This window comes from Littorina saxatilis, linkage group LG3, assembly GCF_037325665.1.
Source record: "Littorina saxatilis isolate snail1 linkage group LG3, US_GU_Lsax_2.0, whole genome shotgun sequence".
Lineage (NCBI taxonomy): Eukaryota > Metazoa > Mollusca > Gastropoda > Littorinimorpha > Littorinidae > Littorina > Littorina saxatilis.
In genome coordinates, this window is record NC_090247.1 from 70,334,630 (window position 1) to 70,360,571 (window position 25,942).

Here is a 25,942-nt window from a genome sequence, read left to right on the forward strand (position 1 = left end):
ATTAAGGTTGGTGCATGGTGACAGTGTTTTAGACATCGACATAAACTTATAGCTTTTAGAAATGTGGACATTTTATCTTAGAAATGCAATATCATCTATGAATTAAACGCTGGGTGATGGAATTGTAAAAAAAAATCTGTAAATTATAATCGGCATGGATGCATATTATCTGACCTGCCATGTGATAAGTAACGATACTACAGGACAGTGTTGACATGTTTTCTGTGATTTCCAGTTGTCATATCATTGGGCAAACAGATGTGGGTTTTAGCATGGTACAAAACCTATTTTTGTAAATCTTACTTTTATCATGTATAATATGGGATTGCAGAGTGAAAGGGGGTTAAATGTATGTTGATACTCAATAGATTATTATTTTAATTTTATTCTTGTTCTTCATTCCTTTTATTTTCTCCCTCGCATTTAGCAGTCGCATTCTTATTTGCCGATTATGTTTCTGCCTGCCGTAGATATTTTTCATTGATGCATCTTATTCACAAAGGACTGAGTGATCACAGAAATGAAGTCCAGAATGGTATTCTGATATTCCCGGTTATGAAAAAGAAAAAACGATTCTGTATTCGTTATCTTGTTCGAAGTTGGGATGTTGAAAGTAGAATTTGACTTAAGTTAAATAACTATTCAATAATGCCTTTCTGAGTACATTCCAGTTTCTGTTGTCAATTCACTTATGTTCTGTTCACTTGTCTATTCACTTATGTTCTGTTCACTTGTCTATTTGACTTTAAACTCTTTGCTTTACTTGATGACATTCCAGCAACTTCTGAAAGAAAAGTGTTTTTGTGGTTTGAATGTAGTGTAGAAATGCAACTCACATGTTAATATATGCATGTGCTGCATGAAAAAATGTTTCAGTGGTTGTGTGATAAACTGGTTGTGTTAATTGTCACGTCTTTGATGAAATAGGCCAAGGGCTGATCTGTCAGGTGAACTTTTCCCAGTTGTCTGCTGAATAAAGCATACACCTGTTCAATAATGCATTTGGAACTGCCTGTTTGTGTGCGAGTGATACAGACTGTGGGCACATGGTTGTGTGTTGTTTATGCATTGTGTGTGTGTTTTTTTTTATGCGTGTGTGTGTTTTTGTGTGTGTGTGTGTGTGTGTGTGTGTGTGTGTGTGTGTGTGTGTGTGAACAGATAAATCAAAAGGAGAAAGGTTAATAGAAGTTCTCAGAGAACCGATTCATTACTCGACATTTAGACAAAATCAGAAGTTTTTGGTGCACTTTGTTGTCTCGGTCTGCTAGCATACTGCTGTTGATCGACAACACATCCAGCGTGTCATGAAACCTTGTCTTTGATGGTATTAATGAGCTTGGTCAGATACAAGGTTTCATATCAACACCATTAATTTCAAAATCATATCTGAAGATGACTACAGTCGTACCTGTGATGAGGGTAGCATTTGGACCAGCAAAAAGTTTTCCTACATTGCAGCTGGCCTTTGACGACAGGTGCATTTTGGTCAAGATAATAAGTAGCAGGTTAACTGAAGGTGATCCTCTCATTGAAGGAGCCTCACATCACAGGTACCATTGTATCAGTGTCTGCAAATATTAAATGCGCCTCTCTGAGGTCAAGGTGAAAACAACAGAAAGGAGGAAAAAAGAACAGAAACAGAGACTTCATTCTTTTTGATAAGTTATTTATTTATCCAAACTACTGCTCTTATTCAAACTCTTCCATGCATAAGATGCAAAAACTTATCACAAGTTATTCTCAACACACTTCTCAATCACACATTCTTCAAACATGCTTAGAAAAGTACACAATATATCCGGTACACAAAGCAGCATCAAGTCATTATTTACAATTTCTTTTCATAGTAGAATATTAAGCAAATAAAATGTTTATCATTCTCAAAAAAAAATTAAAAAATTGTACCCGGTAATTTTCTACCTCAACTCTCTGAGGCGTACATTCATACTCTTAGTGAACACAGATTCATTATGTGCACGCAGTCATGCAGTTCTGCGGACATTAATGAAACGTTAATGAACAATTGAATGGTTGTGTGAAAATCAACATAACAGCTGCAAGCACTGTGTATAAAGATAAAAACAATCTCACGCAAGCAAATCTATTTAAATATCAGCTTCGTCTTTCCACAATACAACAGAAAAATAAGTCAAATACTTAATTCTCACTCTCTGCAATCAAGTTATTCAAAATACTGACACACAATAGCTCAAACATGATGTTCCAACAGAAAATGAAATTTCCCCTGCCTCTACCCAGTCCCAAAATTGAACACAAATGAAAAAAACAGGTCCAGCTTAAAAAAAAAAGGGGGTAAAAAAAGGAAGAAATGATTATGACAGTACTAAGTGTGCCAGGTAACAAATAAAAATAAAAAAATAAAAATTTAAAAAAAATTAAAACATAACCGACATTTATTTTACATGTACCTCAAATTAACTTTTAAAGTGACCTGAACTGATAGTAAACGAGCAACAGTCGGAGATGTAGGTGGGAAAAAAAGGAGGACTATGAATTGAACATTCGGCAAAAGATGACCAGAGGAAACAAGAACAATGTGACCAAAAAGTCAACGAACTAAATTTGATCAAGACACTGAAATGAGGTAAAGCAAGACAAGAACTCAGTCATAGAAACTGTAGGTGTATGTAGTTTCAATCTGAGGCCTGAGACTGAAGTATAAGAAACATCTTTGCTGGACAAAAACTTGGATCAGTCCTATAATCAGTTTACCCGTAGCAAGTCCATCTCATTCACATAGACCTGGAAAACTGAGACTTTAAATGTAAGGTAAGGTAAGGTAAGGTAAGATAAGGTATTTTCATATTTATTGTTCTCTTTTGGCTGTTGTGCATTATAGTTTAGGCTTGTGTGAAGTTTTGGTGCATTTTCTCATACAGTGGTACCTGTGATGAAAGGACAACCTTGAGATCAACACAGTGTCCCTACATTGCAGGTGACCTTTTATGACAGGTCTTTCTTTCTTTCTTTATTTGGTGTTTAACGTCGTTTTCAACCGTTCAAGGTTATATCGCGACGGGAAAAGGGGGGAGATGGGATAGAGCCACTTGTTAATTGTTTCTTGCTTACAAAAGCACTAATAAAAAAATTGCTCCAGGGGCTTGCAACGTAGTACAATATATGACCTTACTGGGAGAATGCAAGTTTCCAGTACAAAGGACTTAACATTTCTTACATACTGCTTGACTAAAATATTTACAAACATTGACTATATTCTATACAAGAAACACTTAACAAGGGTAAAATGAGAAACAGAATCCATTAGTCGCCTCTTACGACATGCTGGGGAGCATCGGGTAAATTCTTCCCCCTAACCCGCGGGGGGATGACAGGTCTATTTTTAGTCAGATTAATATGGAGACAACAGAGGGTGTCCTTTAATGTAAGGTGTCTTGTCATGGAGGGGCCTCACATTCAAAGTACCACATGTGGTGCAAGTACTGAGTACAAACCCAGTCATTATTCTACTCATGCAATCCATAAAAATCACAACCACACAATTTGTCCAAAGTCAAACTTTCAAACATCAGTGCAAGTGTCACTTGGTCAATGGCCATAGTTTTACATGTACAATCTTCTCTTTAGTTTCACAACCACATTACCCTCTCCGCATCTAATCCAGTACACACACACATGTCCATCAGTCTTAAATAGAAATGGCATCACAGATGAAATAACTAGCAAGCAAACCTTGAAAGAGTTCTGACACAGCCATATATCCACCATACCGTATCTCCACCCTAGAGCTCACAACAATCAGTTTTACGTGTTTAACATTAGCTGCAAATTTTATCTCTCGGCAGCGACAATTAATGCACATGAAAAACATGAAACTGTTACATGGACAAATAAAATAACTTAGTTTTTTGATTCCCCGGTCAAGACGTGAACTGACCGATGTGCAAACGAGGTAGGTTTTCTGTCACAAGTCAAACTCTATAAATGGCTATATTTATAAATAAGTGTGTATGAACCGACACTGATGACATATTTATAAACACAGGAGCTTGTATCAAAGCGCTGGTCATTTGAAAAATCCAACTCCTTTATCCTTACGACCGACTATTCTTCACTGACTATTCTTCACTGACTATTCTTCACTGACTATTCTTCACCGACTATTCTTCACCGACTATTCTTCACCGACTATTCTTCACCGACTATTCTTCACCGACTATTCTTCACCGACTATTCACTATTCTTCACCGACTATTCTTCACCGACTGACTATTCTTCACCGACTATTCTTCACCGACTATTCTTCACTGACTATTCTTCACCGACTATTCTTCACCGACTATTCTTCACTGACTATTCTTCACCGACTATTCTTCACTGACTATTCTTCACTGTAACACTATTCTTCACTGTAACACTATTCTTCACTGACTATTCTTCACTGACTATTCTTCACTGACTATTCTTCACTGACTATTCTTCACTGTAACACTACAGTAAGAATTAAGGAGTAGGATACTTCAATCGACCGGCGCTTTGATAGAGTCTCCTGTGTTTATAAAAAAAAAAGTGTGTATGTACTAACACTGATGAAATACTTATAATAAGTGTGTTAATGAACTGACACTGATGACATTTTTATAAATAAGTATGTATGTACCGACACTGATGACAGAACACACCATAAACAGAATCTAAACAATTGATACGATTATTGCCATTTATTACTTCATTACATCACCTTACCATGCAGCACGGAGAAGACCTACCTTTGCAAACCAACTGATGTCCAAAAGATAGCTGTTCGTGAGAGGTTCTACTGTAAGTGTGATTAAAGTGATGCGAAAAAACAGTAGCTGCCACCAAACAAATGAAACAGTGAATACTTCTACTTTGGTACACATGAACATGAGGTGGCAGCTTGGAAAAAGCCTTCTCAAGTGAAAATTGTCACTTCTTCACAAACATTGGGCATACGTTTCTTTGTTTGTTTCGTTCATGGGCTGAAACTCCCACGGCTTTTACCTGTATGACTGTTTTTACCCCATTTAGACAGCCATACGCCGCTTTCGGGTTCATTTGGGCATTAGTGAAGGTTGTCAGTTTTTCACACACTTCTCACACAAGTAAAAAATTGTCAGTTTATACTTCTAGGGAACCATCCCCAGGGAAAAGTTCTGTTGTAGCTATATGACAGTGAAAATCCCAAACAGCAGTGAACAGTTTTGCTTCAAGTGACAGTGAAAGTTTGTTCCTTTTCAGCAGTGAAAATATTCAGTCTTTGTTGACAATTCTCTTGCTTGAAATAACAGTGAAAATGTCTGCTGGTTCAAAAAGCTGTGACAGTTATATCCTCACACACAATCCTTCACAGTCCGTTTCACATCGCTGTGTGTTTCAAGGAAGCTTCTTCTTCTTCTTCTGCGTTCATGGGCTGAAACTCCCACGTTCACTCATTTTTTTTGCACGAGTGGGTTTTAACGTATTTGACTGTTTTTACCCGGCATTCAGGCGGCCATACGCCGCTTTCGGGGGAGTTTCGAGGAAGCATTATGCGTGAGGTGTAGACTCGGTGGTAGCAACAGGCGTCTCCGAGGCTTCGATATTTGACAAGATGCGGGCAACTTCTGTCCTCTGAGAGGCGTTCATACCCTGCATCATGTGAGCTATCGCATCCATGGAAACGTCTGGGTTCTCATCCAGTACTCTGAAACAAAAAGTGTGCAAAGGTAAATTTCAGTCAAAACTTCACAGAATTTCAAGATACATGCTCTTTACTTGTAGATTTTGTGAGAAATTCGAAAAACTGTGTGTGTGTGTCTGTGTGTGTGTGTGTGTGTGTGTGTGTGTGTGTGTGTGTGTGTGTGTGTCTCTGTGTGTGTGTGTGTGTGTGTGTGTGTGTGTGTGTGTGTGTGTGTCTGTGTGTGTGTGTGTGTGTGTGTGTGTGTGTGTGTGTGTGTGTGTGTGTGTGTGTGTGTGTGTGTGTGTGTGTGTGTGTGTGTGTGTGTGTGTGTGTGTGTGTGTATTCGTGTGTGTACTCATGTCTTGCCTTCAAGGTGCAAAATGCTGAACTAGGTTATGAGAGAGAGAGTAGACAGAGAGAGGTCAACAGTCATAAACAAATGCCTGCAAAGACGTTCAATCACAATCATCACAGTCAATAGCAGCAGCAGTATATCCCAGTATAAGCCCCTAAACAAGCCGAGCAAGGGGACTCACTGTTTGACGTGTGCGAAGATGTAAATGAGAGAGAGAGAGAGAGAGAGAGAGAGACAGAGAGAGAGAGAGATAGAGAGAGAGAGTGAGAGAGACAGACAGAGAGAAACAGAGACAGACAGACAGAGAGACAGACAGACAGAGAGAGAGAGAGGTAGGTCACAGTCATACAAAATGTACGCCTGCTAAGAAATTCACAATCACTGTCAATAGTAGTAGCAGTATCCCACTACAGGCAGTAATCCCCACGAAGGGCCTCAGCTAGGGCACTCACTGTTTGACATGTGCGAAGATGTTGTCTTTCTGCATGCAGCGCATGTTGGCCAGCAGCAGGCTGTGACCGTCCTTGCCCTCCAGCTGTGTCTCCAGCCACTCCACCACCCGCTTGTCATCGTCCCACTGGTACGCCTGTTTTAACACACAGTGTCAGAGTTTAGCCATACCACACTGGATAATGCATACATGTTGAAATAGCTGAGTCTCCAGCCACCCCACCACCCGCTAATTGTCGTCATCCCACTGGTACGCCTGACAAATTTTTACTTGTGTGAGAAGTGTGTGAAAAACTGACAACCTTCACTAATGCCCAAATGACCCCGAAAGCGGCGTATGGCTGTCTAAATGGGGTAAAAACAGTCATACAGATAAAAGCCGTGGGAGTTTCAACCCATGAACGAAACTAACAAAGAAACGTATGCCCAATGTTTGTGAAGAAGTGACAATTTTCACTTGAGAAGGCTTTTTCCAAGCTGCCACCTCATGTTCATGTGTACAGAAGTAGAAGTCTCCAGCCACTGTTGGTACACACACAGTATCAGTCTTTAACCATACCACACTGGATAATGCATACATGTGAAAATAGCTTGGTCATTGTTCCACTGGTACGCCTGTTGTTATACACACTGTCAGTGTTTAGTCATACCACACTGGATAATGCATACATGTGGAAATAGCCATATCTCCAGACACTTCACTGGAGTGCCTGTCGGTACACACACTGTCAGCGTTTAGTCATACCACACTGGATAATGCATACGTGTGGAAATTAAAAAACATTAAAAAAAACTCTACCACAAACACAAACCAAGAAAAATCCCCCCCTCCTCCCCCCCAACTCACGTTAAGCTCGCCCCTGTCTTCGATGAACCATCTGTTGAGTGTGGAGTCGAGGTGAGCGCGTGTTTCCAGGCGGTGACCTCCCCCCTCCATCTTCTTCCTGGCCTGACCCTCCAGCAGACGACGACGTAACCGCCAGTAGAAAAACTTGCGACTTTGCTGCCACTGGATGACGTTCTGTGGAAAGATAGCCAAACTGTCATGTTACTATGTTCATCAACCTTGTGTGGCTACAAGTTCTGTACAACAGCTGAGGAATAGTATGTGCAATTGAAAGCAATATTTTGTTTCTTCCTAGTGAATGTTTCTGTCTTTTAGGTCCTAACATAAGGGATTTTCTTATTTCAGAATGACTTCTGAAAAACACACAAAACATAACCTTGTTTACAGTGAACTGAAACATAACAATTAAAACAACACATAGCACGATAATAGGAATATCACACACACACACACACACAAATATAGACACACACACACGCACATACACACACACACACACACACACACACACACACTTTTCTGTCTTACTTTATTTGGTGTTTAACGTCGTTTTCAACCATATACACACACACACACACACACACAAACACATATAGACACACAAACACACACACACACACACACACTACCAGACGCTCGCGGAACACTACACATAAGTAAAAAGATATGTACAATGCATAGAGTACAAAAGTGACATCAAGAACAGAGTATAGGTTTGACAAGATGTTAAAGACAGATACAGCACCAAAGAACAAAAACATCAGAACGTCTCCACTCACAGAAATCACCCCTTTCTCCTCCATGCGGCCCGGCGTGTCATGAAGATCGGCAAACTGCAGGGCGACACTGTGGTACAGCGGTGCCAGCTTGTCTTCCGCCGCCTTGACTGCTTCCTGTAGCTCTGTGCGCGCCTCAGGGGACAAATCCGTGTTGGACGCCTGCTCGCTCAGCTGCTTGAGGTTAGGGTCGAGCCGTCGCATGACTTTGTCCAGGTCCTTGCGACGGAACTTGATCTCCACCGTGCCTTCTGGCTCCAGCACCCCACCCCTGGGGAACACAACGAGGCTCAAACAACCAGCAATGTATGGGTACAAAGACCAGTCAGCATACAATTTTAGATATGATAATTGTCAAAGCCAACATGCTAATGCATGGGCCATGTTTAGTTTGCCAACAAAACACTTCTTGAACAAGTGCAGAGCCGCAACGGAGTTGACACACCCCCGCCCCACATCTAGTAGAATTTCAAAATCTGTGTGTGTGTGTGTGTGTGTATGTGTGTGAGAGAGAGAGAGAGAGAGAGAGAGAGAGAGAGAGAGAGAGAGAGAGAGAGAGAGAGAGAGAGAAGAGAGGAGTGAGAGAGAGAGAGGAGAGATGGATGATAATTAGTTTTAACGTCCTCTTAGAACCAATTGGCCTATCTTGGGACAGGTAGAGTTAATATGCTTTATGTGGGGACAAGACACTGGACAAACATGCAAACAGAGAACACATATGATCGTGTTATATATCTGGAAGTCTGTTGTCGCGATGTTTCAAAAGAGAGAGAGAGAGAGAGAGATAGAGAGAGAGATAGAGAGAGAGAGAGCCGTTTTAACAATTTAGTACCGACATTCAAACAAACAGAACTCGCAAAGACAGGCACAATCAAATTAAGAGCACCCAGGACTGTCCATTTAACTGCAAATTTGACAGTCTCCCAGTTCTGAAAGGATACATGCATCCATAATAAGTAACGCTTGCCGACTCCACCCTCCATGGCATTCTCTCGGGACAGGTATCACTGTCTTGACTGACCTGGACATGGAGTCTGCGAACATCTCCATCTGATCGGGGTTGATGGTGGGGTCGACCACGACCCACGACCCTCCTCTCAGCTCCCCGTGGGGCGGGATGTAGATCATTACAGGCTGCTGGTACTCGCGCAGTGCGTCCACGATGTACGACCCAAACTTCAGCACTTGGTCGTACATGTCTGCAACACAAAATCAACAATGAGAGTAATAATAATAATAATAATTAATGTTCAGGGGAATAAAACCAAAGTTGGAAAATCATACACAAAATTTGTCTCACACAGATGCATGGAAGAATGAGAGAATAGGACACTGACATAGACTTTACTAAACAATTCGACATAAGCCCCATTCAAGGGGGTCGAGTGGTACATGAGAATCATAACATAATCATAAACATGCAAAACTTTATAAAAACCATGTATTACAATAGTATCAAATCAGAAGGTAAGCAGCAAAATGAATGCTCGGTTCTCCTGAACCCATCTTTACCACCACAAACACCCTCATATATACCACACCTATCTCATATATACCATACCTACCTCATATATACCACACCTACCTCATATATACCACACCTACCTCATATATACCACACCTACCTCATATATACCACACCTACCTCATATATACCACACCTACCTCATATATACCACACCTACCTCATATATACCACACCTACCTCATATATACCACACCTACCTCATATATACCATACCTACCTCATATATACCACACCTACCTCATATATACCACACCTACCTCATATATACCACACCTACCTCATATATACCACACCTACCTCATATATACCACACCTACCTCACATATACCACACCTACCTATGTGCCACAGTGAATAAGATGAACAAAAGCCGGTGATCAAAACATTAAATTCATTTACTGCTTTTGTGATCATGCAGCAGGAACATGAGCTGTTTCAGGAAACAATAACTGGCTAAAAGTACAAGTTGCACACTCTTCACATACTCTGCCAAAGTACATGTACACAAATGAGCTGTTTCAGGAAACAATAACCGGCTAAAAGTACAAGTTGCACACTCTTCACATACTCTGCCAAAGTACATGTACACAAATGAGCTGTTTCAGGAAACAATAACTGGCTAAAAGTACAAGTTGCACACTCTTCACATACTCTGCCAAAGTACATGTACAAAAATGAGCTGTTTCAGGAAACAATAACTGGCTAAAAGTACAAGTTGCACACTCTTCACATACTCTGCCAAAGTACATGTACACAAATGAGCTGTTTCAGGAAACAATAACCGGCTAAAAGTACAAGTTGCACACTCTTCACATACTCTGCCAAAGTACATGTACAAAAATGAGCTGTTTCAGGAAACAATAACTGGCTAAAAGTACAAGTTGCACACTCTTCACATACTCTGCCAAAGTACATGTACAAAAATGAGCTGTTTCAGGAAACAATAACTGGCTAAAAGTACAAGTTGCACACTCTTCACATACTCTGCCAAAGTACATGTACAAAAATGAGCTGTTTCAGGAAACAATAACTGGCTAAAAGTACAAGTTGCACACTCTTCACATACTCTGCCAAAGTACATGTACAAAAAAAAGTTAGAACCAACAACCAACAGCTACTTCCTTCCATTTAAGATCTCGTTTTCCAGACTTTTTGTTCATAACCTCTGTAAATTTACCCCATTTTAAGAATCCCTCATTTTTAAGACCTGATTTTCTCAGATTTTTGGAGGTCTTAAAAGGGGGGTTCCACTGTATAACTAGTGACTGATAAGATCTCTTCCACATTACCTTTCATGCCGCCAGAGAAGCCGCGCCAGTTTGCGAAGATGATGAGCGGTAGCTCCTCCCGGGCAAAGTCCTTGATGGCCTGTGCCGTTTTGTATGCTGAGTCGGGGAACCACACCTGCCCCGCTTGTTGGATCACCTGCAATTCAACACCAAGTCAAGGTCTGCAGCCTGTTCTTTCTTTCTTTATTTGGTGTTTAATTGAAAATTTTCATCTAAATTTTAATTTGATTATATACTTACCCAACTCACATCAAGCAATTTACTCCAGTTTAATGCTAGGACGCTGAATAGCATCGCCTTGGTAACAAGGGGAGGTCACCCTAAAAAAGAGCTACCTTGACCCCTTATCATGACAAAGTCACGCGTGACTTCCTGACCTTGCCGCCATCTTTGAATCATTCAATCGAAAGCGAACATAGAAAAATTTCCCTCTTTTTTAGGAAAAAACCCCCATAAAAACCCCAAAAGCGGGGCAGGCGGGCGGGTATCAACTATGTGAGTTGGGTAAGTATATAATCAAATTAAAATTTAGATGAAAATTTTCAATTAAATTACATTCTTATCCCAACTCACATCAAGCAGAATGCTAATGAAGGAGGTGGGGAAACAAAATTCCACTTGTCCAGCCGACAATGGCTGGTAGGGAGCTACTGCCACCATGACGAGTGCTGGCCACATCTCGCAGGTAAAAGTTGATGAAAACACCCTGCGATTTCCAGTAGGCAGCGCCTAAGACCTCTGCCAGCACGCCTGAGCGGAGGACTGCCAGAGAAGTAGCCCAGGCTCTGGCTTCATGAGTTCTTGACAACTTCATAGGAAGGACAGAATGCCCAATCCCAACTTGTCTGTGCCACCACGCATACGCTTGTTTAATAAGCGTAGAGACCCATCTTACCAAAGTGACCCGCGACAAGTCCTTGCTCCTTTCAGTGTCTACTGAGATGAAGAGCAGTTTATGGTCCCTAGACCTAATGGGCGTGGTACGGGATAAGTAGCTGGTAAGAGTACGAACAGGACAATTGACCATATCAGGGTCACCAGACGCAAGAATCCTACTTAAAGGAGGAATGCGAATAACAGAGGAGGACAGACCTTGTTTTTGGTTTTGGCAAGGAACTCCGGCCGAAATCTTAAAACAAAAGAGCCATAGCTCTCAAAAGAAATATCCTTAGCCAGGCCTGAAAGAGCGTGCACCTCACCGCCTCCACTGGCAGAGGCTAACAAAACGAGGAACAAGGCTTTACGAGTCAAGTTAGCTAAGCTCGCTGAAGCTAAAGGTTCGAAATCCGAAGAGGCTAGAAACTTGAGTACCAAAAAATAAGTCCCACGCGGGAAGAGGGGACTTAGCCTTCGTAAAACCAATCGCTGCCCCCTTAAGAACACTAGCAATTACACCGCCCAGGTTAATGCTATGCCCTAATTGCTTCAGAGTAGAAGAAATGGCTGAGCGCCTGACTCTCAAAAAAGAAGGAGCCAAGCCCTGAGCAGCCAAACACGAGAGATGATTTGCTACATGCATAGAGCGAGGTGAAGTAGCAGTAACTCCATTCTCCGAGCACCACTTTGTCCAAGCTGACCAGTGTGACGCATAAACAGTGCTGGTCGATTCCCTGTGGGCCTTTTGGACAAAGCCTAAAGTAGCGTCTGAGGAGCCAGAACGGCGCAGCGACCTAGAAAGAATGGAGGGCCGTCTGCGAGGCGAAGGAGGACGGGGAACCAATGTTGGCTGGGCCACCAAGGGGCCACCAACACCAAGCAAGGCTGTCCCCGCTCCGCCTTCCTGAGAACCTTTCCCAAGAGATGAAACGGGGGGAAAGCATAGGCTCAGACGCGACCAGTTACTTCGAGGGCGTCTGTTTCCCTCCCCTCTGGGTCTGGAAAGGGGGAGATAAAGACCTGAAGCCTGCAGGAGAATCTTGTCACAAACAGATCGACTGTAGGCTTGCTGAAATGCCACCCAGACGTTGTAGGACCTGATGAGTCAGAGTCTACTCCGTGTGCATCGTACACTACGGGCGACTGAAGTAGTCCGCAAGAACGTTGAGTATGCCTGGGACGTCCTTCGCTGACAACAGAATAAGGTGCTGGCTGCCCCAGGCAAGAATCTGACCTGACCTGACAGAAAGAGCGAGAGACAAAGTGCCTCCCTGTTTGTTGAAATAGGCCGCCATGGTCGTGTTGTCTGTGCGAACCCCAATTTATTCGTTCCTGACCATAGACAGAAACGATTGGAGTCCCAGGAAAACAGCCTCTAACTCTAGGGCATTAATGTGCCCCCCACTCTGCGTCTCGTTCCACAGACCTGACGCAGTGTGAACAGAAAGATGGGCACCCCAGCCCTCCATAGACGCGTCTGTGAACAGAAACTCGTCCGGGGGGGGCAAACGAGATTGGCACTCCCTGTGAAATCCCAGGGAGCAGCCACTGCCTCGTTGTGTGCCGAAACCAGCTTTCAAGAGAGACTACTGTCTCCCAGCCCTGAAGAGAAGGCTTCCACAGCGAACTCAGGGCAGCCTGAAATGGCCGCTTGTGGACTCTGCCTAAGGGCACAAGAGTGGCCATCGATTCCATTTGGCCAAGAAGAGAGGTCAGAACACGTACAGCCGCTCTCTTTATCAAGGACAGAGTACGAAACAGACTTTGCAACCTGTCCACCCTTCTCTGTGAAGGGCGTACCCGCCAATCGACGGTGTATGTCTTTGCGTGTGGAAGAAAAACAACCCCAATGCTAAAAACGTCTGTGCCAAACCTAGGCTTAGCCACATGATGGTGTTTAGTTCTTTCCGTAACCTCTTAGAAAGAAAAGCTGAAACTAAGGAATTCCAGCGAGTCCTTTGTGCTGCGCAGCGAAAGTCGCTGACAGAAGCCACTGCCTCAAGAGGTAGGCTTAGCCGGAAAAGTTCCGACTGAGAGGTTACGAGCAATGGCTCAGTGAGCCTAAAAATTTAGTCAGAATGTGAGCCCATAATCTGGACATGTTCTGGCGACTTGTCAGCAACCAAAGCTTATGACCCTGATGAGAAAGCGCAATTCCGTAAGCCGTAAAAGCCGAGAAAGTTTAAACAGCTTGCCTTGTTTTTCACCACAGAGGCAAAAAACAAAAATTGAGGCCTTAGCAACTTCACCCTAGAAGGTGAAAAATAAGAGGTATGCCGCACCAAAGATGGGCGTACATACCGCGAAGCTGCCTAAGGCAGAGGGTTTGCTTAGCTCCGTATCTTGCCTAAATAAAGGCCAAATGTGGCCAGCCGACGCAGATCACAGCTTCTCCCAGAAGATGAACCACAAAAAGCAAAGAGCGGAGTAGATCCGCCTCTTGTTTGCAAACTGAGCCAAGCAATGCCAAGAAAAGCGCTGGGAGGCTCCGCTGTTCAAAAGACTTTAGCCAAAGCAGCTAGAAGCGACATGACATCCTTCTCCCGTGCGTCACGACGAAACTCGAAGTTAACAAGAGCAGAGAAAATAGAGCTCTATAAAAAAAATCTTGCAAAGTTTCCTAAACAGAGGATAACTTGAAAAGATCATGTGCTTATTCCCCCAGAGACAAGAAAGAGGACTCAGTATAACATACTGTTCTACTGTAGCCGTCTTCCCTACCAGAATAGTGACAACTTTCTCTACCGCATCGTCACGAAACCTGAATTGGTCTAATGACGACGCGATCCATCTCGACAGAGATCTCTGCAAAGTCTCAGAGAGAGACGATAACTCAAGCGTAAGCCAGTTACTCCAAAGACAAAAGAGAATTCTCCGAAAACGGGACTACTCTGTCTCTGCTGTATCATCTTGCCTAAGGACTGCAAGTTCCGGAAAAGTGGAACGAGGCAAGGCAAACGAGCCAATCAAATTGACTGAATTATGCAGCAGTGTAAACCTCTTAGCCAAACCAGCAGGCAAAGCTGAGGCTAAAAACAAAGAAGCACGGTAAGGCTGCGCTGAATCAGGAGCCAGACCTTGTGCTGTTAACCACGGTACAGCGTGAAACGCACCGCCGTACTGCCCAGTAGTCAGTAGCATAGACAGCTCAAACGCTACCAACGGGAATTTCCGAAAACGGGAATTTCCGAAAACTGAACTGCTGTTTCCGTCCTTCGCAGAACGGGAATCCCCCAAAGCGGAAGGAGGTTGAGCAACAAGCCTACAAGTGTTGCCGCACCCTCCTCGAACTACCTTGAAGTAACTTCCGCCGCCAAAGCCAGTGCTAGCGGAAGTTCAACCAGTACACGGAAGTTGGCATCTTTGTCAACCTGAACAGAAGCACCAAAATCCGACTCATACTGAATCCCGCACAACCGTGCAACAAGGCAACGAACTTCCGCCCTGACTACAATAGTCAGGCGAAGCGTCACCCAGAAGAGACGACACACGAGGGATGCGATACCCAAGCAGTGTGTCCCTAGGGACTGCTTTCCTGCCCAGAGGGCGGAAGCGGGGAATGTCACCCCCTCCTCAAAATACCGTGAAGCCACTTCCTCCGCTAAAGCCAGAGCTTGCGGAAGCTTAGTCGGTATGCGGAAGTTGACATCTTCGTCACCCTGGACGGAAGTGCCAAAATCCGACTCATAGTCCCTCACTTCCGTGAAGTCAGGCAAGACACTTCCGCCGTGACTACCATAGTCCGACGAAGTGTCGCCCGGAAGAGACGCCCACGAGGGATTTTATACCCAAGCGGTACGTCCCTAGGGACTGCTTCCTGCCTGAAAGGCGGAAGCGGGGAAAGCTGTGAAAGCTGTGCTGCCGCACCAACCGCTCCTCTAGGGAGTGTCGGAGGACGCACTTCCCCTGTTCGGTCAGAGACCGAACGCGTGTCTGGGCTTTTCCCTCGATCTAGACGTTCACTCAATCGGAACGACGTAGACCTAGGGCCTAAGCTTTCGCGCACACGAACCGGTGTGGCTACTCTCTCCAAACACGCACTTCGTTTTGGCCGGAGAACCCGGTTACTGGCGAAGTATAAATACCTTGATCGTCGTCAGTCCAAGAGGCCTGGGAACGCAGCAGGGAAACACCACGGCTGCCCTCAAACGAGGCGTGAACGTCGGCGGACGTAAAAGTGGAGGAAGGCGGACACACACCCTGGCAAGGGAACGCACACCTCCCACACCGGAAGGCAAAGACACATCTCAGCCTTGGTAGACGAAAACTCGGCTGAAAGAGAGGATATCTAAGCACTCAAGGAGTGCAAAATAGCATAAACATCCTGCTTCTCGCTAACAGGGCCTGAACCGGACAAGACCGGTGAAGCAGCTGAAGGCAAACTAGGCATAGCCGGAGAATAAGGTAAGTCTATCGCACATCAAACGAGGATTTAGTCAAGGATCTGTGACTTTAATCAAAGCTTAACATGCCGAACTCTACGACTTACGAGAAGGCTTCTTTGTGGGAGAAGGCTCGGCCACCAACTTAGCATTTTTATTCTTTCCTTATCCGACATGGCGAACGGAAAAAATGTAAACAAAGCTAAGTATTTGACCAAACCTAAGTCACAAAACGATAACAAACGACAAAAAAGCTCACCCAAACACACAGTAGGAGCAGAGGGACCGTGTGCAAGTACCAAGGCAGGGTCTGACAAAGGCAGAAGTCAGACAAACCGGCTGAAAGCCGGAGCAAAATCAAAACACGTCTGTAGACACAGATCGCTGGAGAGTGAATGATTCAAAGATGGCGGCAAGGTCAGGAAGTCACGCGTGACTTTGTCATGATAAGGGGTCAAGGTAGCTCTTTTTTAGGGTGACCTCCCCTTGTTACCAAGGCGATGCTATTCAGCGTCCTAGCACTAAACTGGAGTAAATTGCTTGATGTGAGTTGGGATAAGAATGTAATTTAACGTCGTTTTCAACCATTCAAGGGGAAAGGGGGGAGATGGGATAGGGGAAAGGGGGAAGATGGGATAGAGCCTCTTGTTAATTGTTTCTTGTTCACAAAAGCACTAATCAAAAAATTGCTCCAGGGGCTTGCAACGTAGTACAATATATGACCTTACTGGGAGAATGCAAGTTTCCAGTACAAAGGACTTAACATTTCTTACATACTGCTTGACTAAAATCTTTACAAACATTGACTATATTCTATACAAGAAACACTTAACAAGGGTAAAAGGAGAAACAAAACCGTTAGTCGCCTCTTACGACATGCTGGGTAGCATCGGGTAAATTCTTTCTCGTCCCAACCAACATGGGGCTCCCCCTAACCCGCGGGGGGTTCTGCAGCCTGTGTCAAGATCCTGCACTTAACATTATGTGAGGTTCAAGAGCACCAGACACAAAACCATAGCACCGACTATTTGTGTCTTCTTTCATAATGATGTCAGAGATAAAGGAATGGCAACCCCAACTCACTTCACACAATCCCACAACAAATTTCTCCTTGGTGCGCCACATCATTTTGCAAAAAAAATAACACAAAGCATCCAATGGTGCCAGAGATCTAGACTGGAACCCAGTTTCGAAAAAATATCGTCAGACTTGTGATGTTCACACAAGGTTAAAACATGTCATTTCAATGCGTCATTGCCAGCCAACCAATCAGCATCTACTGTACGGGACACACCTTTCTACTGCTCAAAGCAAACCCTGCACAGTGAAATTCACTGCATGCAGCTGTACGCAGCGTATATCAAGAACAGGCTTTACCTTGGTCTCAGAGTCGAGGTTTGCAGGGTCAGCAGGCACCTCCACCTCCACAGTTCTGGTTTCCACGGCGACCACACCCATAGGAATGCCGCCCAGCCTGGCACGCCCCACCACCACCGTCTTGGCCCAGGAGCTCAGGATCTCGTCAAAGGAACCGACGTCGAAGAATCCTGCCTGCACGTGCGGCTGAGGCCCTGGGGATGAAATGACAAATACAGTCAAGTCAGTCGTCTTTTGACAAGAAAACGAGCGCCACACAAACTTCTTTTTCTTCTTCTTCTTCTTTGTTTGTGGGCTGAAACTCCCACATTCACTCATGTTTTTGCACAAGTGGATTTTTACGTGTATGACCGTTTTTACCTCGCCATTCAGGCAGCCATACGCCGATTCCAGGGGACACGAAGTTCATTAATTAGATGTGAAACTCAAGTAGCATTAACATCAAGTGTGACTAACATTATGTTGGCACTCAAGCACCGAAATGCATTGACCAATCGCCAAAGGGCTCTGAGATCATTTCACAAAAGGATTTCCCTGTCCAGAAGTCCAAACAGGTTTGGAGATTTCGAAGATTTCTTTTTGTACGATGACGCCCTATGCTAAGTGGCCTTCCGTACTCACCTGGCATCTTACGGCCGGCCAGCATCCAGCGGGGATCGTAGGGCGCCTTGGTCGGCATGAAGGCCACTTCACGCTCCACTGGGTCCATCGTCTCTAGCATGGGAAGGCGACCTCCATGCACCTGGTTGGGGTAAAGACGCACATTTTCATTCAAGAGTGTTGGTGTACTCACAGAAATATGTAAATCATTAACATGGATCTGCAAAGATTGCATTTAAGAAACCAAGAAAGGGTAGTTGGTGGAAAGTTTGTTCAAGAAAAATCATTAGTCAATGCCACACAGATTATTTCCATTACCCATGTAATTAGTTTGCAAAATATGTGAGACACAGTTAGCCTCCTTGCAAAATGTGTGAGACACAAAATAATAGACACGTGAGAGCTGTTGTACATCAGAGCACTTAAAACGCACCTCTTCAGGAAATACAACCCCTGATTTTGTTTTCTCAGTCCATCAGTAGGCTACATGTAGTGTTATTTGTTGTTTTAGTGATTTTTCACCACCTATTTTATTCATGTTTTTATTACTTAGTTAGTGGAAGAATCTTTTGTAATGTATGTTTGAAGGTGTATGCTTTTAATTAAGCGTTGTTGACTATGAATGTAGATGTAAATGCTTGTATAACTGTGTTTTAATTTTAAATGTGTCAAGCGCAAAGAGCATAATTGTAAAGTTATGATGTTGCGCTATATAAATGCTCATTTATTATTATTATTATTATAAGTGTCCACCCACCTTGGGAACGTAGGAGAGCCATTGGAAGATCTTGTAGACGCCGGCAAAGTCGTCGTGAACCACAGCGTGCGTGACACCGTTGTTGTACATGATCTGAATGCCGCCCAGCTGGTTGTTGCTGGTGTACACCTCACGACCCAACACCTGTACACAGGTAGACAGACAGGACAGTTAGAATCATGAATGCAGTAGAGGCTAACCGTCACTGTGCGTCCTGGGTCCTGGGTCCTGGGTCATGGGTGACCAAGAGCCTCACAAAAGTGTCTGCATCTCTGAGACTATTTGTGTTTTTTGATTGAGACTTCATGTGATCTTCAAACACAATAGAACCTTCCCATGGACCCTTTTTTTGAAGAATTATCTTTGTAAAGAAACAAACAAACGAATTAATTTGAACTGCACAGACCCATATGGAACTAGACACGGAATTTTGTCTTTATCCCTGTTCGAATAGCGTGGGTCAAGTACAACCCAGACTCTGCATGAGGCGGTGAGACGTTCATCGATCCTATTTGAATGGCGTGGGTCATGTACGACCCATACTTTTTACGTTGAATCCTCCTTTTTCTAAGTATGGGTTGCACATCGTCCGGACTGTGTGGTCCAAAGCGGGATCCCGTGAAGGTTAATAATTTCAAACCATCTGTAGATGATGAACAATGGTGACTACAACATAGCAGTAGAAAATGACTTGTAAGGTCACCACCAGGCTGTGCATGTATCGGTAATATATATCATTAATGAGGAGTATCTGACCTTGTTGAGGGCAGAGGCACCGGTGAGGATGATGTGCGAGTTCTCCACCTGGATGACACGCTGTCCCAGTCGCACCAGGTAGGCTCCGATACCTATCGCTCTGCACGTCACCTGGTGAACAAGGTAACAACACCTGTCTTAACAAACCGTGGAGAATAGACCATGTTCGGAAATAACTCTGTCCACTTTTTATGGGTTGTAAAAAGTCAAAACAGTGGAACCCCTTTATCACTACCTCCAAAAATCTGGTCTTAAAATTAAGGCTGTCTTAAAATGAAGGTGAATTAACACATGTTATGAAAAAGCAAGGTCTTAAAAGGGGGGAGGTCTTAAATTGGGGGTGGGGGGTGGGGGGTGGGGGGGGGGGACTGGGATCTCAAAAGGGGGGCTACACGTTCCTCCTTTTGCAACCATGACATGTATTTGTTCTAAATTTTCAAAGACAGCAAGTACATATTTCACACAGATTAAAAAAAAAAGAAAGATCCACTGACCATGTTCATGGTGACGACCTCATCGTAGGCAGCGGACGTCTCGCCCGCGATCATCCCGGATCCCCTCAGGTTCTCAACTCCCAGACCCTCCTCCTTGCCTGATTGAACACACCCCGCACACACTCTTTCATTGTCATTACTTTATTGTGCCACCGCTGGGAAATTCAGGTAGCTTTCTCCCAGTGGAAAGCTAGCAGCAACAGAGTCGCGCTACCCAGGTGTATGCGTGTTTAGGTGTAATCAGCCACCTGCACTTATGGCAAAATGACCGAGGACTTTTACGTGCCACTGTGGTGACACGGGGGTGGAACACGGATACTGTCTCCGAGTAACTGCACATAAAGTTGACCCGTGTCCAAACCTGCGACCTTAGGATCACAAGTCCCGTGCTCTATCCACTGAGCTGTCGGGCCCCCCTAAGAACACTAAGAACTTCATCATAGTACAAGGTCAATTGTTCTGTGAATTCAAATTACAATCATTATCAAATGTATCTATTTGCAATATCATCCACTGCTGATTTCTCTCTCTCTAACACACCAACACACACACATCCACTACCCAGACCTGCCTACCCCAAAAATTACAAGGAGTAATGAGCCCAGCCAAAAAGAGTAATCTGGTGGTAGAAAGAGTACTTTTTCGTTGCCAAAAGTAACGGCCATCGGTGGGTGTTACTAAATGGAGAACCCAAATAAAGAATATGACACTACCTTGCCTGTAGACATCCTCATTTTTCTCCCAACGGAGAAATAGTTGTTCATAAAGTCTTCCACTTGCAGGACACAAACATTCTTCTGCACACTTTCTGTTCATATTCAGTTGCTTCGCAAAAGTAAAATGTCATTGATTTTCTCAAATAGTGAAGTCAATCAAAACAACCCTAGAACACAGCACTGGGAAACGATCTAGGATGACGAAAGCAAAATATGTCATGTGGTCACACATCTCGAGAAATCAGCCTCGCACATAACCAGCGCTCCACCATTAGTGTAATCAAGAGTTTGCTGAATGAGCATAGAGTTTATTTGGAGGTAGAGGGCTTTTTCAAAGACTTGTAATAGCATGACTTAAATCTGCCAAGTTCTGCTTGGCTGTACTGCCTGGTGCCGAAGGTTCCTGATCTTGATTTCAGGAGGAGCAGACTCTCCAATGTCTCATCCGACAAAGCTCGCAAAGCACGACGAGAGCAAAAATACGGATCGGATTTATATCGGGACGAAATGCGAAAAATCGTACTTTCGGTTTCTTAAAAATCGTATTTCCATCGCGGAAAGCGTAGTGGCGTAGTTTGGAATAAAAATCGTAGTAAATTACGCCCAAATCGTAAGGGTAGGCAGGCCTGCACTACCCCTTACTTAACATTCTCTTTTGTCTAGCTCATTCAAGATGGCTTCTGAAACAACTTATAACAATGTCATGATTATGTCAATTAGCAGCAAGTCTTGATATCAGTCCCCAAAACATGAATATTTCTTTTATCATCTTGCTAGGCTTCAAGTCAGTGAATGCCCAGATAATGACGCATGTCACTGTTTATAGCCCTATAGTTTCATTTGTACATTTTAAGCCAGCCTTATGCTAGGGTAGCTGCCACCTTCTTCTTCTTCTTCAGCGTTCCAGAATTTTTCTGGTTACGTGTGAGCTCGTTTGCCCATTTGGGTTCCCCACACTATTCTCTGAGAGCATAGTCAGCTCACTCCGCTTTCGTTGAGTAGGCATGCTGGGTATTTTCGTGTTTCCATAACCCACCGAACTCCGACATGGATTACAGGATCTTTTCCGTGCGCACTTGGTCTTGTGCTTGCGTGTACACACGAAGGGGGTTAAGTCACAAGCAGGTCTGCACATAAGTTGACCTGGGAGATCGGAAAAATCTCCACTCTTAACCCACCAGGCGGCAGCGACCGGGATTCGAACTCACGACCTCCCGATTAGGAGGCCGACGTCTTACCACCACGCCACTGCGCCCGTCGGCTGCCACCTGAAATGGGTCAAGCGGGAAACGTAAGTGAAGGAACATAAAAAGTCCACTCCGCCTCATGAAAACAGTTTGTCCCACTGTCTCAGGCATTAAGATGGAATAAAACCATCCTTCCACTTGGTCTCATGCCAAACATCAACACCCTGACAATACTTACTGCGTTAAGTTTGAACTTTTTCATGAATTAATTTGCGTAAAAGGCAGCAGTGCTTTTCATGAATTAATTTCCGTAAAAGGCAGCAGTGCTTTTCATGAATTAATTTCCGTAAAAGGCAGCAGTGCTTTTCATGAATTAATTTCCGTAAAAGGCAGCAGTGCTTTTCATGAATTAATTTCCGTAAAAGGCAGCAGTGCTTTTCATGAAATTAATTTCCGTAAAAGGCAGCAGTGCTTTTCATGAATTAATTTCCGTAAAAGGCAGCAGTGCTTTTCATGAATTAATTTCCGTAAAAGGCAGCAGTGCTTTTCATGAAATTAATTCTTTAAAGAAAAGCCCAGTGTGCACAAAGCCCACCCAGGCTGTTCATTGTTGGTTTGTGTCCAAGTGGAGAGATGATCTTATCCCATGCAAAAGCCTGACCAGATATGAGACGGTGAGGCGTACTGTTTTCACGAGGCGGAGTTGGCCTTTCAGTGTAGCATACCTATGATGTCGGTGATCTTGTAGCGAGACTCGCCCTGGTCCTCGATCAGCTCTGCCCTCACCGAGTTCATGGAGCTCACTTTCTTGAAGTCGTCAGGACGCAGGTACAGGTACTTGAAACCCTGTCACACACACAACAAAGCTAGCATGAGTACATGTACCTGTGTTTCAAATGCCTCCACAGCGAGTGCTGTAAGTGCAGCTGACAGAAATGAGGAGAAAGGGGCAAGGAAAGCAATCTGCTGGTAGGACAAAGAATGAGGAGTTGGCAGTTGCATTAACGGTGTATAACAAATGGAAAGTTATTCTTTTTGTTTGAAGTTGACTTACAAGTTAAGCAGCAACTTAGCATCAGAAAATGATTGTACTTAATCCTTTCATTTTTACGCTCTCTTATCACAATTTTCACTGTGACTCTGGGATCTTTATCAAAATAAGCATATCTTTTGTTGTGTATGCATAGAACTGTGATTAGCAGATGATCAAGCTCTGCAGTTAGTTCTTGTAAGATGAATGCTGTGTTCTGTTAGGTAAGATTATTAGTCAGTGACATGACAATCAACACATTCCATGCAGCATTACCTTGTCAGGTTTATCGGGGTCCTCCCACGCCACACGGAAGAGCGACTTGATCTCCTCAGCCAGTCCGATGCGGGCTCCGCTGTTGGCCGAGATGAAGATACGGGGTAGGCCCTGCTTGCGGGACAGCTCTGACGCTTTCTGAAAATAGCATGGGAAACGACGTCAAATTTCAAAATACAGAAACAAGAATGGTAGGTTATTGAAACGTTTAATTGTTGACAAAACAAAACGTTACATGTACAGTACGTCGACCCACTGATCTTTGAAGTAGACAGACAAACACTTATGACACAGATAATCAACTTATCTCAAAATCGTCAACCAAACTCACCTGCAAGATGCCAGCGAGGCAATCCAAAACAGTTTATGTAAAATGTATTAATGGTATGTCAAAACAAAAGTGTCAAATTTCAAAGGCGTTGTAAAATCTTGTATCTCCTTCATGAGGGGAGATTTGAGGTTTTCCCGGAGACCCATTGATTTGACCTTGTTCTTTCATTGGTGGTTATACAGTACGTTTCAATGAGCTGGCCTCTTGTGTTCCAAAAGATTTACTTCTTTTCAATTAGGTTGGATGTCATATGATAACTTACTTTCAATCAGATCTCATTCTTTTCAGTTATGTTTGGCATTGCTTTGTCTGCTTCTCTCATTTTTACAAAGAAACTGAAGAAGATTGCGAGTGCCTGGCTGACATATATATCAACAATTGTCAGAAATTAATACTTTAGCCATAAGCCTTGTTGTACAATCTGTGATTGAAAAAGAAAAAACTAAGACTTTTGACCTTGAAGAGGAGATCTTCCTGAGGTCCGAAGGATCCGATCTTATGCGTCATGTCGTTGGAGATGACGATGATGTCACGACCGTCGGGGAACTCTGGCGTCTTGAGCGTCATTCTCCACGCCACCATGCCGATCTGAAACACAGAGAAACTCATTCTGACCTTACGTTCTCGACTTGGTTTGCAATACCATATAGCGTCGCACTTACATTCTAACAACTGTCCTGCATTCCTCTTTCTGTCCTTCATCCACCTCCTACCATGATAAGAAGAGACTTACTCCCTGAAAACGTACAGATTGTGAATATAAAGTCAGCTGCCACTGCAGGAAAAAAGCTGTTATCCTCTCCAGACAGCACAACACTTGGTCTCACCTTTCTACCTACACTGCATATGTGACTGACGCTAGAAGATGTTATATAGTGATTATCTTGTTCATTTCAACGCATGTGTTTCAATTGATGTCATTCAATTGTTTTATAGCTGCGTATGTTGGGTGTGCTTGGCTGGAATGAATGGAGTGAAAACCGCAATTGTCAAAACAAATTCCCAAACTTGGGAAATAAAATATTGTGTATTGTGTATATTCCACACACTCTCCATCTTCCTCACCTCATTCTCCCCAGGCAGCCTGTTGTGTTTACACAGGTGTTCCCTGGAGTCCAGGACCAGCTCCACACAGGTGAGAATGTCCAGCGGGTTCCTCTCCTCCTTCCTGCCGTACTGCTTGTCGTATTTCTCCCACTGCTGCATCAAGGCCTGGAGAGGACAAGACATGGAATGTACAGTGTGTTAGTGACTGCCGTACTGCTTGTCGTATTTCTCCCACTGCTGTATCAAGGCCTGGAGAGGACAAGACATGGAATGTACAGTGTGTTAGTGACTGCCGTACTGCTTGTCGTATTTCTCCCACTGCTGTATCAAGGCCTGGAGAGGACAAGACATGGAATGTACAGTGTGTTAGTGACTGCCGTACTGCTTGTCGTATTTCTCCCACTGCTGTATCAAGGCCTGGTGAGGAGCAAAGATACAGATGAAAATGTGAATGGATTGATTTGTCTTTTGGTTTCTGCATGAGTCACATATGACCACCTGCAGGAGAAGCTGTTTGGCAACCTGGTGGCCCTAAAGAAGACTGCAGCATTCATGCATGCCACAGGAGTGGATGTCTAAAAGGAGCGAAGAAGAAGAAGAAGCAGAAGCAGAAGCAGCAGAAGCAGAAGCAGGAGCAGGAGCAGAAGAAGAAGAAGCAGAAGCAGCAGAAGCAGAAGCAGAAGCAGCAGAAGAAGAAGAAGAAGAAGAAGAAGAAAACTGAGGGTTTTCTCTTTCACTCCAGATAGCTGACACAACTCCAACAAAAATACACAAGTTAAGCACGATTTATTTATACGTTATATCTATTTGGTTTGACTGAGAATCCTGTTACAGTGGAACCCCCTTTTGAGACCTCCAAATTCTGAGAAAATTGGGTCCTAACTAGGAGGGAGTCTTAAACTGGGGGTACATTTACAGAGTCTGAGAGAAACAAAATGTGAGCAACCAGTGTCTTGGAAGGGAGGGAGTCTTAACTTGAGGGTTCCACTGTACTTCTCAAACACTATGCCTGATCCTGTCTTTTCTGCTGCTCCCTATATCACAGTCACTCCATTTGATCACATACCATTTCTTCACTTGTCATTGCTGTACATCATGTGTGTTTCTGACATGTTCCACTATGTCTACGAACAATTATAAGCAATTAAAAACATTATTTCTTTGATGTTTGTTGATTTTTGTTTAATAATAATGATAATAATAATAC

The 25,942-nt window shown here is 43.7% G+C and overlaps 1 protein-coding gene across 1 annotated transcript in view; it reads right to left on the bottom strand.

Moving 5' to 3' along the window:
* Positions 1 to 1,649: 1,649 nt before the first annotated feature.
* Positions 1,650 to 25,942, bottom strand: part of LOC138963139 (acetyl-CoA carboxylase-like) — an 83,895-nt gene continuing 59,602 nt past the window's right edge. The window contains exons 38-52 of the mRNA XM_070335172.1: positions 24,754 to 24,900; positions 24,145 to 24,276; positions 23,358 to 23,495; positions 22,777 to 22,897; positions 20,149 to 20,246; positions 19,655 to 19,765; positions 18,899 to 19,042; positions 18,163 to 18,283; positions 17,542 to 17,735; positions 10,907 to 11,042; positions 9,112 to 9,289; positions 8,094 to 8,361; positions 7,315 to 7,488; positions 6,470 to 6,603; positions 1,650 to 5,686 (exon numbers count right to left, since the gene is read on the bottom strand). Coding sequence (XP_070191273.1) covers positions 5,530 to 5,686; positions 6,470 to 6,603; positions 7,315 to 7,488; positions 8,094 to 8,361; positions 9,112 to 9,289; positions 10,907 to 11,042; positions 17,542 to 17,735; positions 18,163 to 18,283; positions 18,899 to 19,042; positions 19,655 to 19,765; positions 20,149 to 20,246; positions 22,777 to 22,897; positions 23,358 to 23,495; positions 24,145 to 24,276; positions 24,754 to 24,900 — 2,253 coding nt within the window. The 3' untranslated portion in view covers positions 1,650 to 5,529. The remainder of the gene's footprint in view (positions 5,687 to 6,469; positions 6,604 to 7,314; positions 7,489 to 8,093; positions 8,362 to 9,111; positions 9,290 to 10,906; positions 11,043 to 17,541; positions 17,736 to 18,162; positions 18,284 to 18,898; positions 19,043 to 19,654; positions 19,766 to 20,148; positions 20,247 to 22,776; positions 22,898 to 23,357; positions 23,496 to 24,144; positions 24,277 to 24,753; positions 24,901 to 25,942) is intronic.